At 32.1% G+C, this 17143-nt stretch overlaps 1 protein-coding gene across 1 annotated transcript; it reads right to left on the bottom strand.

Moving 5' to 3' along the window:
* Positions 1–418: 418 nt before the first annotated feature.
* LOC132640196 (heavy metal-associated isoprenylated plant protein 32-like) lies at positions 419–4070 on the bottom strand. Its single transcript, XM_060356680.1, has 2 exons — positions 3892–4070; positions 419–1657 (listed from the first exon to the last, which is right to left on the bottom strand). Exon 2 carries the CDS (start codon positions 1428–1430, stop codon positions 846–848), a length of 585 nt encoding a protein of 194 aa, XP_060212663.1. The 5' UTR covers positions 1431–1657; positions 3892–4070; the 3' UTR covers positions 419–845.
* Between the last annotated feature and the right edge of the window lie 13073 nt (positions 4071–17143).

Here is a 17143-nt window from a genome sequence, read left to right as displayed (position 1 = left end):
ATTTCACTACGGGCATTATGGTACTAAAGAAATAGATAACAACAATATCGAGAGGATTTAATAGACTAAACTACAGTATAAATTACCCTGAGAACAGATCTATACTTCTAAGTTTGTAAAAGGAAGTTGATCTAACATTGAAATTAAACATATTACTTGGTAATGCAGGAATGGACTTGGTAAAAATTAAATAAAGGCTTCTTTGATGCATAACGAAGCATATCTTCCGCACATTCATACCGTCCGATACCAACGTGAAAATGAATAATATAACAACACTCCTAGATTAATATCGTTCAGAATGGACACCCGATCAAATATTCAAATGCGAGTGGGAAAGAGGGAACTCACAGCAAGAACAAAGAAATCCTCAAACATGCGCACAGAAATTTGGGGTATCAAGTACGCCATTTAGATCCCACTTACACTAGAATAGCGCTTTTCGTGATCGTAATAGACAAGGCTAAATATAAATTACTGTATTAACAAAGGGATAATATTCACACAATGAGCAAATTTTACAATTGCCGAAAAGGAAATGGCACTTCACAATGGAAGTAGTGACAACACCACAGATTTTACATGAACTACTACTGCTACACTTTTCTGTATTTCCTCTACCCTTTTTTTTCCCTTCTATTTGGCAAAACACGCACACGCACACGCACACGCGCACACATACACGCACGCACACACATCATTGGACTGTGCAGCCCTTCAGGTTCTCATCACTTAAGACACTGTGATAGGACGGAGGCACACGAGGGTGCAGGTGGTAATGGCGGTGCCTGATGAATATAGTCATGCGGCATTAGAGGGGCTGATGGACTAGGACGATCACCTGACTATGGTGGTGGCATCACAAGTGGAGGAGGAATATACCCCATTGGCTGTGGCCGCAGGCAATGACAAGAATAGTTGTTTCTGTTATTCGCACAACAAGAACCAGAATTATTATAATTACCACCGTGGCCAGCACAACATGACGAAGATGCAGAACAAAGTCCTCCACAACCACCACCACCATCATCAACACCACTTGGAAGCACTCTTGATCGTGCCATCCTGGGGTTTTTACTTGTTGATTCTCCTTGGTAAGTTAGCTTATACGTTAGAGTTACCTCAACAGTCTGCAATCCCCGGATGTCAGACGGGTTCACCGGTAACCCCATAAACTTCAAATCATTCAGTAGATAATTCGCTTTTAATTGTTCACTTGGCCAGAGCTCTACTTCTCTCCCACTTTTTCTAAGCTTGCTCAGGATTTTTCCCGAGTCTACTTTGCCTGAGATGACTACTTTCCCGAGTTCTTGATCAATTTCCACTGAATGAACCCCCTTAAGTTTTAGCAGCTGTTTTTTCAGTTTCACTCCACAATCTTTGCAGTGTATTTTCAGCTTGAGAGCGAAGGTCTGGAAAGAATGTGACATTGTTTTTGTGATCTCTATCAGCAAATAGAAACAGCCTCACTATCTCCACGAGGAAAGGGTAAGGTCTGCTTACACTCTACCCTCCTCAAACTCAACCTTACACTCTACCCTCCTCAAACTCAACCTGTGGGAATACATTCGGTATGTTGTTGTTATCAGCAAATATATATATATATATATATATATATATATTAACCTTCTTATTTTCGCGTTTCTTCAAGGTAATCCTGAAAGAAAGGCAAGAATAAATAGTTGAGAACAGCATAACCATAACTGAAATATTATCCAGTAGAGAAATTACATAAAAAAGAAATTGTCTATCCCTTTCTCAGTATCCTTTATTCTCTTTGTTGGTTACCTTCATACTCAACTTTCTTTCTAAGAAAATCTTACGAACCTTAACAATAATATAGAGGACCATCATCTGGATTGTGCCATAGCAACTCAAAATCAATACAGTACTTCATTTTGAATTTCGATCAAATACATAGACAACCCTGAACTTTCAAAAAGTTTCATTTAGGTACCTCATCTTCGCTTTGTGTCTATTGAACAGTTTGTGTTGCACACACTGTGTCTGTTAAGCACATTAACAGTACTAAAGCAACCTAGCTACGTGCCTCAATGCTTCTCGCTATTGATTTAGCAAAGCACGCCAATAAAATGTATAGTTAGTCCCTAGAGGCGGATCCAGGATTTAAAGTTCATGGATTTATACAGTGACCTCATCACCTCAAGTTGCTATACAATAATAACTGCATTCAAAGTCAAATATTTATAGATATTTAGTGGATTCTGCAAATATATAAGTGTAGACAAAAACTACAGTATTTGAAATACTGTATTTCTATGAACCCTTAAGTTACACTCTCTAGCTTCTACTAGTAACCCCCCTTCCCCAAAAAAGGGTCAAGATCTGAGATCAAAGAAAATTATAGTATAAAGCTTATCAATAAGATAAATCTAGGAGCATCTGGCTTGTGCAATAACAAGTCAAAATTGATACTATATTTTTTTATTTTCCTTCAAGTATTTACCGCAACAAAATCAACAAACCATTCTTCTCTCCATTTTTACATATACGGTAAGAAACTCTCATAAAAGTGTTAACAGAAAAACAGAAAGATCAATCGCGAAAACTGCAACTATAACTACTATATCATGAAGACATTTGTGTAACCATATTGTATCTTACTAAGGAAATATCCAAATGTCCTTTCACCTTCTTCTTCTTTTTATCCGGATAAGATAAATCAGAACTAAAACATGATATTTATATTTATACGTTAAAAGCACTAATCACTCTGTCTCAATTGATGTGGCATAGTTCAGATTTCGAGAGTTAAACTTTTTTATTTTGATTGTGTATTCGATTATGCAGACATGGGATCTTTAAATTTTTTTGAAATAAAATTTACATATTTGGAAACTATGTAAAAAGTACTATAAGTCACAATAATTGATAGTTCAGAATAATTAAAAGGCATATAAAAAAAATCGTAGTCAAAGAAAACTCGTTTGAGTCTCCAAATCGAAAAGGTGCCACATAAATTAGAATGGTGGGAATAATCACCCGTTTGACCATGACAATTTTTCACTTTATTTGAAAATCAGCATTTGGCTATGAAAATTAACTTGAAATTGTATTTGAAATCTGAAAAACACCCTAAAACCCTGTTTTCACTTTCATTGCGTTCAATCAACCAAATATTTTTTACAAAAACTATAACCAAACTTAACTTCAACTTCAAAATACTTTGGTTTTCGTGGCCAAACGCCTACTTGAAATAAACACAAACTTTCGATGGGATGTCCGTCGGAAAATGGCTCATCTTTTCGGCGAGCCAATTTCCGACCGACTCCATCAGAAATACACACGTCATGGATTCCCGATCGAAGTCCGTCGCCGAAAATGGCTCTGAAGAGACAATTTCCGACCAATTCCGTCGGAAATTTCAGAAAATAGTTTTTTCTAGTAGTGACACAACAAATTTTGCAGAGTCATATCCTTCTATCAGAAAATAACAATTCATTAATTTCTCATAGAGGATCACTAATAACCATCAGTACAAAGATCTGTATACCAAACACAATAGAATTTTTTCGTCCTCATATACTTCTACGAGTTATTATTTTCTACAATAGAGCGAGATCTAACGACGTAACACATTAAAACAGATGAAAACACAACATAATAATTAATAAGATCAGCAAATTATAAAAACACTTAACAAATTTTGCAAGTGATATATACTACTAAAAAATAGACCTCAACATAATTAAGAGATCAAATTCCTCGTTATTAGACTTTCGTCCTTATATACTTCTACGATTTGTTATTTTCTACACCAAAGTGAAACACAACATAATGAGATCAGCAAATTATAAAAACACTTAACAAAATTTTGCAAGTGATATAATACTACTCAATAATTAAAAAGAAGCAAAGCTCGAAGCTTACCTGAAATTTGTGAATCGATGGATACAGAGGGGAGCTATGAGGACGAAGAGAGAGAGAGCGCGCGCGCTTGGAATGAAGTTTCACTATTTGCTTACGGGAAATTTATAGTGCAAGTTTTCGACGGTCACTTCTCATTAAGAGAGGAAATGACAAAAATGGTCATGTGTACGGCCAGTTTCTAGAACGGGGGTGAGTCGAAACTTCAAAATTTATCCCTTAAGTAGGCATTAAATAGTTTTGGCTCCTTAAATTTGTCAAAATTAGCACTTTTAGTTTCGAGGCACGTTAAATTTGACGTAAAAAGTGAGAAAATTAATTTAACCGTAAACATTAAGAAAGCTGTATCAAATTCTAAATATAAAACGACATACATATTCAGTGTGATCCCACCAGATGGGGTCTGAGAGGGTAAGATGTGCACAGACCTTATCCCCACCTTTGTGGGGGGTAGAGATAGACCCTTGGCTCGAAAAAGAAGAAATCGAAGCAAGATTGCAAGAAAATAAGATAACCAAAAAAAAAAATAGATATAAATCAAATGAAGTAGTCGATAGTAAAAAAATACTAAAAAAAAATGAAACTACAAGAACTAATAACACTACAAATAAGGAGAAGCGAAGAGGAGGCGAGCCCCCTACCTCTCTCACATGAAATGCGATAAAACTCGACTACCTATTAACTTTCACCCACATCAAATTCTAAATATGGAACACAAAAAATACACTAGACACAAAAAAGATCTATACGAAAAAAATAGTAAAATTTACACTTCATATGTTGCTCCAAATTCTAGAAATAAATCAAAAATAGCAAAAATCATATTATACCCTTAAATATGAATTCTCGCTAAAAAAAAAAAAATCACAATTCTTGTCAAAGCTAGGAATTGGTTAAAGATAAAGGATCACCGTTTAATGGATACTTAAGAGGCTAATTATGAACCTACCCCAAAAATGTGGGACTTCTTTTCATTTTCTCATCATGGGAGTCGGTGTGAAGTTCAAAGTCATATTATATGTAAGGTGGACCAGGCGGGCGTGCTCAGTTGGATCGTTGGATACCAATCTTATTACACGTGTTCTTTTATATTGAAGGGTTCAGATTTAATCTACCTTCTAAGCCTTTTTTGGGAACCAAAACAGTTTTGTTCTTGTCACTCCGTCTCAAATTATTTATCGTGTAATTATTAAAAATAGTTATTTTAAATTATTCGTCGTTTTAGAAGTTCAAGGTATAACTAATTATTTTTTTCCCATTTTAATGAAAGATGACATATAAATAAAGTAAACATTTAATGAAGAGAGATTATAACTTAAATATAAATAAATCTAAAGTTAATCAAATAACCCTCCTAATTAAATCTTTTTAAGGGACGTGTAAAACAAAAAAGCAACAAATAATTTAAAACGGAGGGAATAGCCTTTTTGGAAGGATATATTGTAATTGAATTTCAGTATATTATAGAGTTTTTGGACTATTTGTCTTGCTAATTAATTAATTAATCAGTATAAAAGAGCATTAATTAAAGAATAGTAATTATATTCTTCAATTCTTTGCCTTTTCAATTATTTTTAGATGGAGCTCTTACGGGAGACCTATGAATGCCCAAGTGAGAATTGGTGATGCAAGTACGTGATTAGCAAACTCTTGTTTTTTTTTTTGTTTTTTTTTTTTAATTTCGTTGCACTCTATCTCCATCCTTTCAAATGAGTAAGGAACACTTTGTCAAATAATTTCGCGTTTTTAGTTTTTTTTTTTCTTTTTGAAAAAATTATGCAAATTTTTACTAAAGAAAATATTTTTTACATTCACAAATATTCTTTCATTTAAGAAAATGGAACGAGTCATGAATTTATTATATTCATATGAGTGTGAAGCTACTGAATATTCTTTTTAATAATACTAATTTGCTACTATATATAAGGGACAACAAAAGGACTTTTTTAGTCTTCACAAAACTTTTTCAAAAAATGTTAAACTTTTCCATTAATTACTTCTAGGTCCTGATCTTATTTTTTAAAGTCAAATTTATTTTTTGGTCTTATGGTCTACTTTTTAAAAGCTAACGAACATTCTGCCTTATTTACCTGTTTTCTATTCGGTATTCAGTACCCGCATTGGAGCTCATCTAATCCAAATTTGCATCGCATAGGGCACAATCGGGAGAAGTGCTCTCTACCAAGGATTTCTTCATACCCAGGCTCGAGCCCGAGACCCCTAGTTAAGGGAGGAACAACCCCATCCGCTGCACTTTATTTTCCCTATTTCTTTCTTCTATTAATCTTATCTATTAACTTAAAAAGTAGTCATTTCTTCGCTAAATATTCTTGTTTCTAGTTGCTTTTTGTTTTCTTCTTTTTCATTTGTTGCTTACTATAGATTTTTACATGTAAGCATTTCTTTTACTTTAAATTTGTATCATGAAATTTGAGAATTTCTGAAAATTCTTTTACTCGTATGTAGGCTTTTATTTTATATTATATTTATACTTGAATGAGCTCATATGTGTTTACCAAAATTAGTACAAAAATGATTTTCAGATAGTTTTAAAAATTATTAAATGATGCCATATAATGTTGAAAATGAAGATAACATTATCAGTCAAGATCGGGCTATCTTTAAAATCACTTGTTTGGTTAACCAAAATTAATCTTTTAAACACAAAATGAGTTTGAAGTAGGGTGAAATTAGAGTGTCGACTATCGATTTGATCTGATTCGGTAGCACTTTGGTTCGAATTCTGTATTTGTCTTAAAAGTTCATGAAATATGTATAAATTATTAATTTAGAACTTAATAACTTAAGAAATTAGGACTCGAAACTCATATATTTCATATTATGGCTCCGCATCTAATTTGAAGTAAATAATTTCATTAAAATGAAAGTTAAGATATTAAAGGAGTGAAATTGAAGTTTTTCTTTTACATATTGAAAATATACTTATTTTAAGTTTAATTATTACCAATTAAAATATTACTTTTTATATCTGAAGTTAGGCCCGGGCTTAGCAAGGGCCTCGTGAAACTAGTATTAATTATAATTAGTAAATGTTTTCTAAAGATATGCGTAAACACTTAATAATAAATAAAATACAATATTTCTCTGTTACGACCCAATTAGTAGGCCATGACGGGTACCCGAAGCTGGCTACCGAGCACCACTCATCATGCTAAATATCATACCCAACCTGAACGTGCATCATATCTAACACAAGCTTATCATAAAGTAATTGCTCAAATATCTCCCAAGACATATATGCACATAGGCCCTCAGGCTACAAAAATGATATACAAAATATACGCCAAGAGAACACGTGCCATCTATTTCCCACACATAAGTATCTACGAGCCTCTAACTGGAGTATTGAACGTAAGGCTGGGACAGTACCCCGCCATGCCCCAAATATGTACATAAAAGAATATACCAATAAGTTGCACCTCCGGAGCAATGGAGTGCTCCTATGTATGTGCTGATAAGGCTCCTAGGAATCGGGGTCGTCTCTTTGTCTACCTGTGGGCATGAACACAACGTCCATAAAAGAAAGGACGTCAGTACGAACAATGTACTGAGTATGTAAGACATGAATATCAAACATAATAAAGAAATAAAAGAGCATAAAGCATAGGGGATAACCTGAAACTAATTGCCTCTTAAGGCGGAATCATGCATGCTAACTTATATAATAAACAACATCATATCATATCATGTATACATACATAAACTGTCTAAATCAATTATCACATTAGCCCGCGTCCGGGGTGATTATCTCGTGCCGCCCACTAGTGGTGCTGCCCGTGTCATTCGGACACGGTGTTATCATCATTATCTGTAAGTCGCCCACTACGCTGCTGCCCGGCCGTTTAGGTACGGTGTAATCTTACGTACACATAACATGGAGCATGCATGAGAACTCAAGGAAAGCTATCACTCCATCGGAATGACGTAAGGTCGGTAACCTCCAATTTATATTATGGAATATCATCATCACTATGTCTCACCTTGAAGGAACTAATACATGAGGTGAGACTACAACAAGGAATAACATCAATGAAATCATAAAATAAGATCATCAACTCATAATAACATCATTTCATAAGCTTCATAATCTAAGAAGTAGAATCATCATCATCACCATCATAATCATTATAGGAACCATCTCATCTTTATTATCATAAGAAACTCTAAGAATCATGAACGTCTAGCTTTTAGAAGTAAGACAGTTATGGAAAACAGGGATAAAATTATAACATAGGAGTCATGCCTTTGAAAGAAAGGGACTAGCCTTACATACCTTATGTCTCTTTAGCTTTATCGACTAAACATTCTCCTTCCAAGCTCACAACTCTACCTTCAAGAGAATTCATACTTCATTAGATCATGTGAATCATGCTTAAGCCTAATCTAAAGCGACTAAAAGCTAACAAAATATTAGGCAGCATTTCTTTTGTTTCGAAAACTTTCTCCATATAATAAAACAACTCCCAAATAGCAATAGTAACACCCATAATATCATAATCAATAGATTCCTCAAGTTAAACATTGTTCACTTCTCAAATTCACTTTCAAAGTCATCCATGACCGTAGCTACAATACAACACCATATTCACTCTTCACATAATACTTCCTCAACGTCATTAACATCATTAATAACAAGATTATACTCATCTTACACCGCAATTCATGACTCAAGTTATCCTTTTACTCAAAACTACCATTATTTCCACATTTAAGCTCATATTCTACCTTCTTCTTTAATCCAAGTTTTTCAATCACTCAATACCTTCAATAACATGAAATAAATGTAAAACTCACATTTGATTATGTAGAAATGGTCTTTGGATGAAGATACTCCACTTGAAAACAACCCCAACTTTAATTCCAAAGAAAACCTTGACTTCCACAAACCCTAATAAGACTCCTTTTCACTTGGTTCTCTTGATTCTTGGTAATAAATCCTTGATTTCTCTTGGATTCGTGCTGGTATGGTGTGGAGAATATTCTAGAGCCTTGAAGAATGGTGGAGAAAGTGGAAGCTGAAAAATAAGAATAAGGGCCGTCCATTTGTAGTTGGACTGGAAAGTTCCAGCAAGGCGGTTTGACGGGTAGGTCGACGACCCGCCGACGTGTCGACGGACCATCAGCTTGCTCCGTCAACTTGCGTCTACAAAATTAGAAGCTGCAGAGATATGTTGACGAGGCGGATTGACGGCCCGTCGATGTGTCGATGGTTCGTCAACTTGCTTCGTCGACCTGCGCCTGCAGATAGACTGCAGGAACATGTCGACAACGAGGTTCGATGACCCGTCGACGTGTCGATAGTTCGTCGACCATGACTGGTTCTGCAGGCTTTCCCTGAGTTGATTCAGTTCGCGTCAATTCGACTCATTCAAATTCTAACCCTGCAATTTACCTGGAATACCTGCTAGTACTTCCACACACGGGGTAAAATACTTAATATCTCAAACTCGAGTACAAATCTTCACTTCAAGGCATACTCAACTAGGAAGCCGTAGATTTTTTTCTTACGACAAAATGTGTGACGTAACATTCTCATATGCACATATTTTGCCTATAATGCTGGACTTGTATTTTGTGCAAAATATTGTATAGTTTTTGCCTGTGCTTTCTTTCGCGAGCAGTCATTAGCTGCAAACTGGAACAGACGGTTGAGCTTATGGTCCCCTCAGCTTTGTAATATTTGATTTATTAATATAAACGTCATGCCACCATACATCGATCATTTTTTTAAAAGAAAAGTACACATTTTTAAACAACGTGAGATGTTTAAAGGATACAGCGTAAAGATGAGGTGTCAAAATGAAAAATGGAATAAACAATTATCCCTTAAGTATGCATTAAATAGTTGTGGATCCTTAAATTTGTTAAAATTAACACTTTTAATCTCGATCAAATAGTTTAGAGGAAAATAACACTCTATGTCTATTTAGAGAAAATATTTACCCCAAATGGCCTATATTTATAATATTACTTGAAATAGTCCTTTTATACATTATTATACACTTTTATACAAGGTTGATTTGTTGTCTACTGTAAGCGTATAATGTTGTATATTGTGTGTAAAAACATTGTTGCAAAAAAAAAAAAAAATTGGCTATGCGGATTTAAATTAAAAATATGACTACGTGGATGTAGTATTTTGATGCTGGACTGTATATTATTGATATTCCCAATTTTTTACTCTCTATATATGTCCCAATTTATGCGATGTACTTTCCTTTAAGTCTATACCAAAAAGAATGATATATTTAGAAATAATTTAATTTAAAATTTTCTTTTTACTCTTAATGAAATGATTTACAGCCACACAAACATATGTGACTTGTTTTAGATCATTGGTTTCAAAAATCTTCATTTCCTTCTTAAAATATGTGTGTAGTTAAATTATATCACATAAATTGGAACGGAAGGGGTAGTAATTTGTGTTTGTTAAATTTGACGGAACTTGAGGGAAAATAACTATATTATACACTAAAAAAGATATAGAAAAACAATAGCAAAAAGTTATACCCTACTTTAAAAATAAATCAAAAATAGCAAAAATTATTAAAAAAATAAATTGTATCTCTAAATGTGAGCTACCGCTCATTCTTTTTATAGTTCTCGTCAAATGTAGCGGACATAGTTTGATAAATATTTGACCGAGTAAGAGTGAGGAAAACGCAAAAGACCCTAAACCGAATCAATACATAGTTAAAAGACACCATGTTAGATCTACCCTCAATTGCAAAGGGACCAATTTCGTCATTTTCTCATCATTAAAATATGTATCCTAGGCGAATTTAACGGAATTGGTGACGTGGAATTCAAAGTCATAATAATATATTTAAGTTGGATTAGATGCCAATCTTATTACACGTGTTCTTTTATATACGGTTCAGATTTAATTTTATCTGCTAAACGGCAAAATAATTTTAGCGATGCTTAATAAACTCATAGTATATGTAGTTGGTACGTGACTATGTTTCTTGCTACTGAAGTACTAATTAACTAATCAAATCATCAGTTTATAGCCTTTGAGCCAAATCCACTTTGTTCCTTTAGAGTTTGTTTGGAAGAACCCATTATAATTAGGTTTCTATGTAATTAAAACAATTTTTTGTTCTAAAAAAATGTTAATTATTTGCATTTTCCTTTCATAATTTGCGCTTAAAATTGCTTTTTGGAAACTTAATTAAACACGCTTTCTATTCTAAAAAAAAAAAAAGCTTTTCAAATATATTTAATCGCAAGTTTAATTAAGATATTCATGTGACAATTGGTGACAACTGCAACTTTAAGTTTCTATTTATGTATTTCACTTAATTAATTAAATCTAACACAAAAAATTTCTCTACAAAATTTAACAGTAAACACACAATTTTTAGATTCAAAGTTTGTTCATGTGTCCTTCCAAAAATCCTATATGGGGGAGAAAACAAAAAAAAAAAAAAAGGATTTCAACTATACCCTAATTTAAATTAAAGAACTACTTCTTCTTAATAGTGTTCAATTCTTAGAAAGACATCTAATAAATATGAGTAACTTAGTAAATTATACGTTAATGTTTTTCTTAATTGCGTGAAATGAGCTAAAATAACACTTATTTTGGGACGTAGGGATCAATAGTGTGTATTACACTTTGTATTTCTCAAGAGGAAGTGAGAATTAAAGGTGATTTTCAAATTCTCGTATATTTCAAATATGTAAGAACATTTCTTTAAAATTAATTTCGTGTTTTACTAGTTTTTTCCCCTACTAATAAGCACAAGTATTTACAGCAACATAACCAATGTAGTCTCACAAGTAAGGTAAGCGCAATTAAAATTTAGAGAACAATTGAATAAGTTATTTTATATTTTAATTTTTGAGTAATGTATAAAGATCATGACTAAATCTAATAACTTGATTTTTTGTGTAATGCATAAAATTTTCAAAGGTTACAAATTACATAAGCATGTAACTTTTATTTATAAAAATATAATAGAGAAACCTTATAGTTTGTCAACATCACTTTCAAATTTCATTCTTAAAAAGAAAAAAAGGGTATTATTTGGACTGTTATTTTATATATTTTGACTTTCTTTTTTGAAATAGTTTATGTTATTATTAATGAGTTAAGATTAGAATGAATATAACGCTCGAGGAAAATGGGGTATATAAAATGTACTAAAATCCAGCATTAAGTTGTAGCAGCATAATATGAGGGTTAAACAATCTAATTTTTGTTTTATATTTTTAATATGATAATAATTCATTTTAAAAAAAATCATAGTTTAGTTTTATGTTCTCTGATTATTTTGTCACTTTATCTTCTTATGTTGCTCTCCGATCTTTGTTTAGAATGAAATCATTTTCTTGCTCGATCTAAGGCATAAAAATTAACGTTTTTTTTTTTGTTTTTTTAAAACCTTTATACTCCATCAGTGCCTTCTAGATCTCAATTAATTTCTCCTTTTCCCCTATTCTTATGTAGAAGTCTCTAATTTTTGCTCCACTTTAATCAAGTTATTGGAATAACTTAAATACCCTTCTACCTTTTTATTAGAGAGTTTGTCTTTTTTAAAAAATAAAGTATTATCGTGATACTATTAATATTATCTATCATTGTGAACAAAATAATAATTGCAAAAATATTACATTGTATTTGGCATATAGTAGTATTTTTTTTATTTTTTTTTTATAGAAATAGAGCCCGTTTGGCTTAACTTAAAAAAAGTGGCTTATACGTTGGTTTGACCACCCAACTTATTTTTTTGGCTTATTCCAAACACTTTTTTAACTTATAAGTTGGTTTGTCGAACACCTAAAAAAACAAAAAAAAAAACTTGTAAGCCGGTTTGACCGCTTATAAGCCAATCCAAACTGGCTCATAGTCACATTGTTAAAAATAAAAATAAGATTAGTACAAGTAGTGGGGACAGTGAGAGTATAAGGGTGGGGACAGTGGGAGTATAAGGAGTGGGAAACGTGGGAGTTGGGGTGAGTTTGCATAACACATGAAAAAGTTACGCTATGTGATTTGTTTTTTAAAAAAAAAAAACTTAAAACTCGGGTGATGAATTTTAACGTGGGACGTTAAGTCACTTTTATATAACGCAGTAAGTTACTGCGTTAAGGGTATTTTGGTACCACATTTTTTTCTTGGGTTATTTTGATTCATTCCATCTTTTTTTTGGATCATTTAGGTTCCGGACTCTTTGTTCAAACGGTTCCGATTTGCTTGATGTGTTTGGAAAGGAGGATTATATTGATCAGTGAGTGGGTTAAGTGTCGGAATGAGTTAGTTGTTTTCTCTCTTAGTTGTAAATCATTTATTGACCTATTTCCTGGAAACAACACAACTATCACAAAAATATGTGGGTGTGTATACAATTTTATTTTGTACAAAAAGTTAAATTAAATAAGGAAATATGGACTGATAATATCTACTACATGAAAACACTTAAATTGAGAAAATACCAGTAAACCACTTAGTTTTCTTTTCTAAAATATTAAAAAAAAATTAGAATAAGTTATATGTCATGTGACGTCCACACCCAATTCCAATGACTAGGCTTACTTGTGTGAGAATTTATTAGAAATGAGGGGTATTTTTAAGTACTTTACTGACGGTAAGGATATATTTGACCCTATAATATAACAGAAGACGAATGTGGCCAATATTCAACAGTAAAGGGGTATATTTGACCCTTTTCCCTAAAAAAAAAATGAGGCCTTAGAGATTTTTACTTCTGTACTACTTGATTGTGCAAACTCCTTAACCAGCCTCAGTCTTGATTGTGTAAACTCCTTAACCAGCCTCAGTCTGCAAGCCTTTGTTACTTTTGGCCTTTTGTCCCTCATGCTTCCTTCTCAGTGGCCCAATATCAGAAAGTGCTCCTGGCCCTGTTTAGCTATATCAGCCCAGGTTCATCAGCTGCGAACGACAAAAAATCTGCCAAAAAGTGCTTCTCTCTATGCGTTTTTCTTTCAAAAACTACTTATGTTATTACACAAAAATGCTTAGCTTTTTTTTTTCTAAGACCTTAACCAAATACCTCGACTTTTTTAAATAAATATTTTCTTAAAAATAAACACTTTTAATCTCCAAAAGCTTAGCCAAACTTTATTTCTCTATGGTTCAAATGATAACTCCAAGTCTCCGATCAACAAACCTCCGCATATTAACAGGAATTTGGGACACAAATGATTGAGATTTGGGCACATGCATGCATCTGGTGAAGCATAACATAGTAGAGGGGACCTAGCCTATAAGGTTTGGGTTTACGTGAACACAATCATTTTCATTTAAATTCGATATTTATATTGTAAGATTTACAAAAATATTTATAAATATCTGACTGCAGTTAAATTCAATTATTATTATATATTTTCTTATTCTACCAATTTATATATACAAGGGGTTCGGCTTGACACGGAGTTTTAAAACGAAAGGAAGATTTTTGAAAGTTGTGACCCAAAATAAGTCATATATTTGTGCGGCTAGAAAGCGTTTCATTAAGAGTAAAATGTGAAGTTTAAAGTTAAATTGTTACTAAATTTAGAAATGAGTCATTCTTTTTGGAACCGATCAAAAGAAAAAGAGTGCCACATAAATTTAAACGAAAGGAATATTAATTATAAAAATTTATAAATTTCAAATCCTGAATTCGATTTTAAACAGGAGGCCTTGGTAGAGAAAGGTATAGATAGAAGGAAAACTACTACTAGCTACTGCTAGTATTGGAAGACCAGACACAAAAAAGCAGAAAAAGATTGCATAGAAGGAACCAGGAAAAAGTGAAACCAACTATAGAAACAGATAATGTTTCACGCTGATGCATGTGATGTGGGCATCAACATGCACTACCGTATACATACATGTACTATGTATGCCAAGTTTTTCAAATAGTATACCTCTTACTAAAACGTTACTTATTAATTAGGCTCACAAAAGGTCCAAGAAAACATTAATTATTTTTTAAAAATAAATTAACGTAATCATTTTGTTGACTAAAGAGTTTTGAACAAAAAGTTTTGCCAAATTTCGCGAGTCAATATTGAACGGCAGATAATTAATGACTTCTTACTAAAGCGTTAATTTATTTTTTCGTTTAATTATATGCAGTACAGTGATTCGACTAATCGAAATTTGTGCTGGTAAGCCCACTCAATAGGTAAAATACTGTAACGTAAGAAAATTTATTTTCACCGACTCAAATTCGAAATTATTAAAGAATCCCAGCCATCCCAATTTGTCGAAAGGACTACTATTGGGGTGGGTGAGGTGATAATTACTACTATATATGAGAGTCAATGTAATGAATTTTATAGTACTTAGTTAGATTGTAACTATTTTGTTGGCCCAACAAAATGATTTGATCTTTTAAATTACTCTTGAATTTACTATTTATTACTTCATATACCCAAGTATATTTTCAAGAAATCTAGATTCAAACCCTTTTTGATAGCATATATTTTTTCTATGTCTTATTTTTGCCCCTACTTTATTTTAATTTTACTTAGGTTGACATAATCAATTTTGAGCCCTTTAAAAATTCTTAAAAAATTGTGAAAAGTGATGATGTCATCTGATAAAAATAACTATGCACAAAAATAATCTAAAATGGTGATGATAATAACTTTGAAGAACTCATTTGGTACTAGAAGAGTACTCGGTCGATTAAATTTTCTTTAGTAATCATTAATCGCCACTAAATTTCTCTTGATCTTATTTTTAATAAAAAGAAATTATTCTAAAAATATAAAGTTAGATTTAATGATATAATAAAATTATAAAATAGAAAATAAATTTTAAAACTTCTTAACCATTAATAGATTAAAATCTTGGAAAATAAAAGAAAAAACTTTAAATTTTATTCAATTTGCTTAATTAAGTGGGATAGAAAAGAAGAAAAGATGCTTACCAAGTGATAACTCCTCAATATATTGATAATGGCATCCTTCTTTTGTTACAAACAATTTAAATTGTCAGAATTCATATAATTCTTAATTGGTTGAGTAAACAGAATTTTCTTTTAAGAATAAAGCATCAATGAGTTAATGACAAACTAAATTAATTCTTAAAATTTGTTTTAACGAATTCAATTCTTTTTTAATTTCATCTAAACCTAGACTTTAATCACCATATTTGTTTTAGCATAAACCATTATCACATGAAATTATGAGTAATTAATCAATAAATATCAAAAATATGCTATTCCTACCTCTAACTAGAAATTATATGCTTACAAATTCATAAAATATTAAAATATCCTTTTCATCAATTTATGATTATAGTCAGTTTGAAATCATTTTGTCTACTTTAAATTATATTACTAAACATCAAGTTATCTCTGTCTCTTTGATATTTGTTTATTCCCTAGCAAACTTGCTTTACTATAACAATTCTATTAGTAAATTATATAATTCTGTGACTAAAAACTTAAAAAATGAATATTACATGATTAAGAAGCTATCATCTTAAAAGAGTTGTGCCTAAGAAACGTACACAAATTATTATTTTTTCAGTTAAAACCTATGAAGTGTATTACTCCCTCCATTCCAAAATAAGTGTCTTTTTAGGCTTTTTATTTTGTTCCAAAATAAGTGACACTTTAGGATTTCAAGAAGAAATTAATTCTATTCTTCCAAACTTATCCTTATTTATTATCAAGAATCATTAAATAACTTTTCTTTTTCTAAGCATTAATTAGGGATAGGTTGGTAAAAACACTCATAATTTTTTAGGAGTGAGCAATTTCTTAATGAGTGTGCATGAGTTAAAAGAGACACTTATTTTGAAACGAAGAAAATATTATCTTGATCTTAGACCCGGACTCAACACAATTTACAGAGCACTTGGAATTCTGTGCCTCTATGGTCAATGGACCTTCTCCTTTGCCATTTGATCTTCTTTTTCCACTTCACTCTTTAGTAGATACACCAAGTTCCTTTCCGTTTTTGGGTTCTTTTTACCAGTACACTAAGAGCCCGTTTGGATTTGCTTACAGCTTAAAGCTGTTTGCAGCTTATAAGCTGAAAAAAATAAATTGAGGTAGTCCAACTTATTTTTTTTGGCTTATAAGCTGCTTTAGATAAACTAAGTCAAATGGGTCCAATTATTTTTTTGAGCTTATTTTAAGCATAAAATGACTTTAAGCTGGCCAGCCAAACACTCAAAAAAACTGAAAATAGCTTATAAGCTAATCCAAACGGGCTCTAAGTCCACCGACCAAAAATTATCATCATCACTCTTGGATTATTAATTTTT

The sequence above is a fragment of the Lycium barbarum genome, chromosome 5 (genome assembly GCF_019175385.1).
Source record: "Lycium barbarum isolate Lr01 chromosome 5, ASM1917538v2, whole genome shotgun sequence".
In the NCBI taxonomy this organism is placed as follows: domain Eukaryota; kingdom Viridiplantae; phylum Streptophyta; class Magnoliopsida; order Solanales; family Solanaceae; genus Lycium; species Lycium barbarum.
Note: the sequence above shows the minus strand (reverse complement) of the source record. Positions and strands in the feature narration are given on the sequence as shown.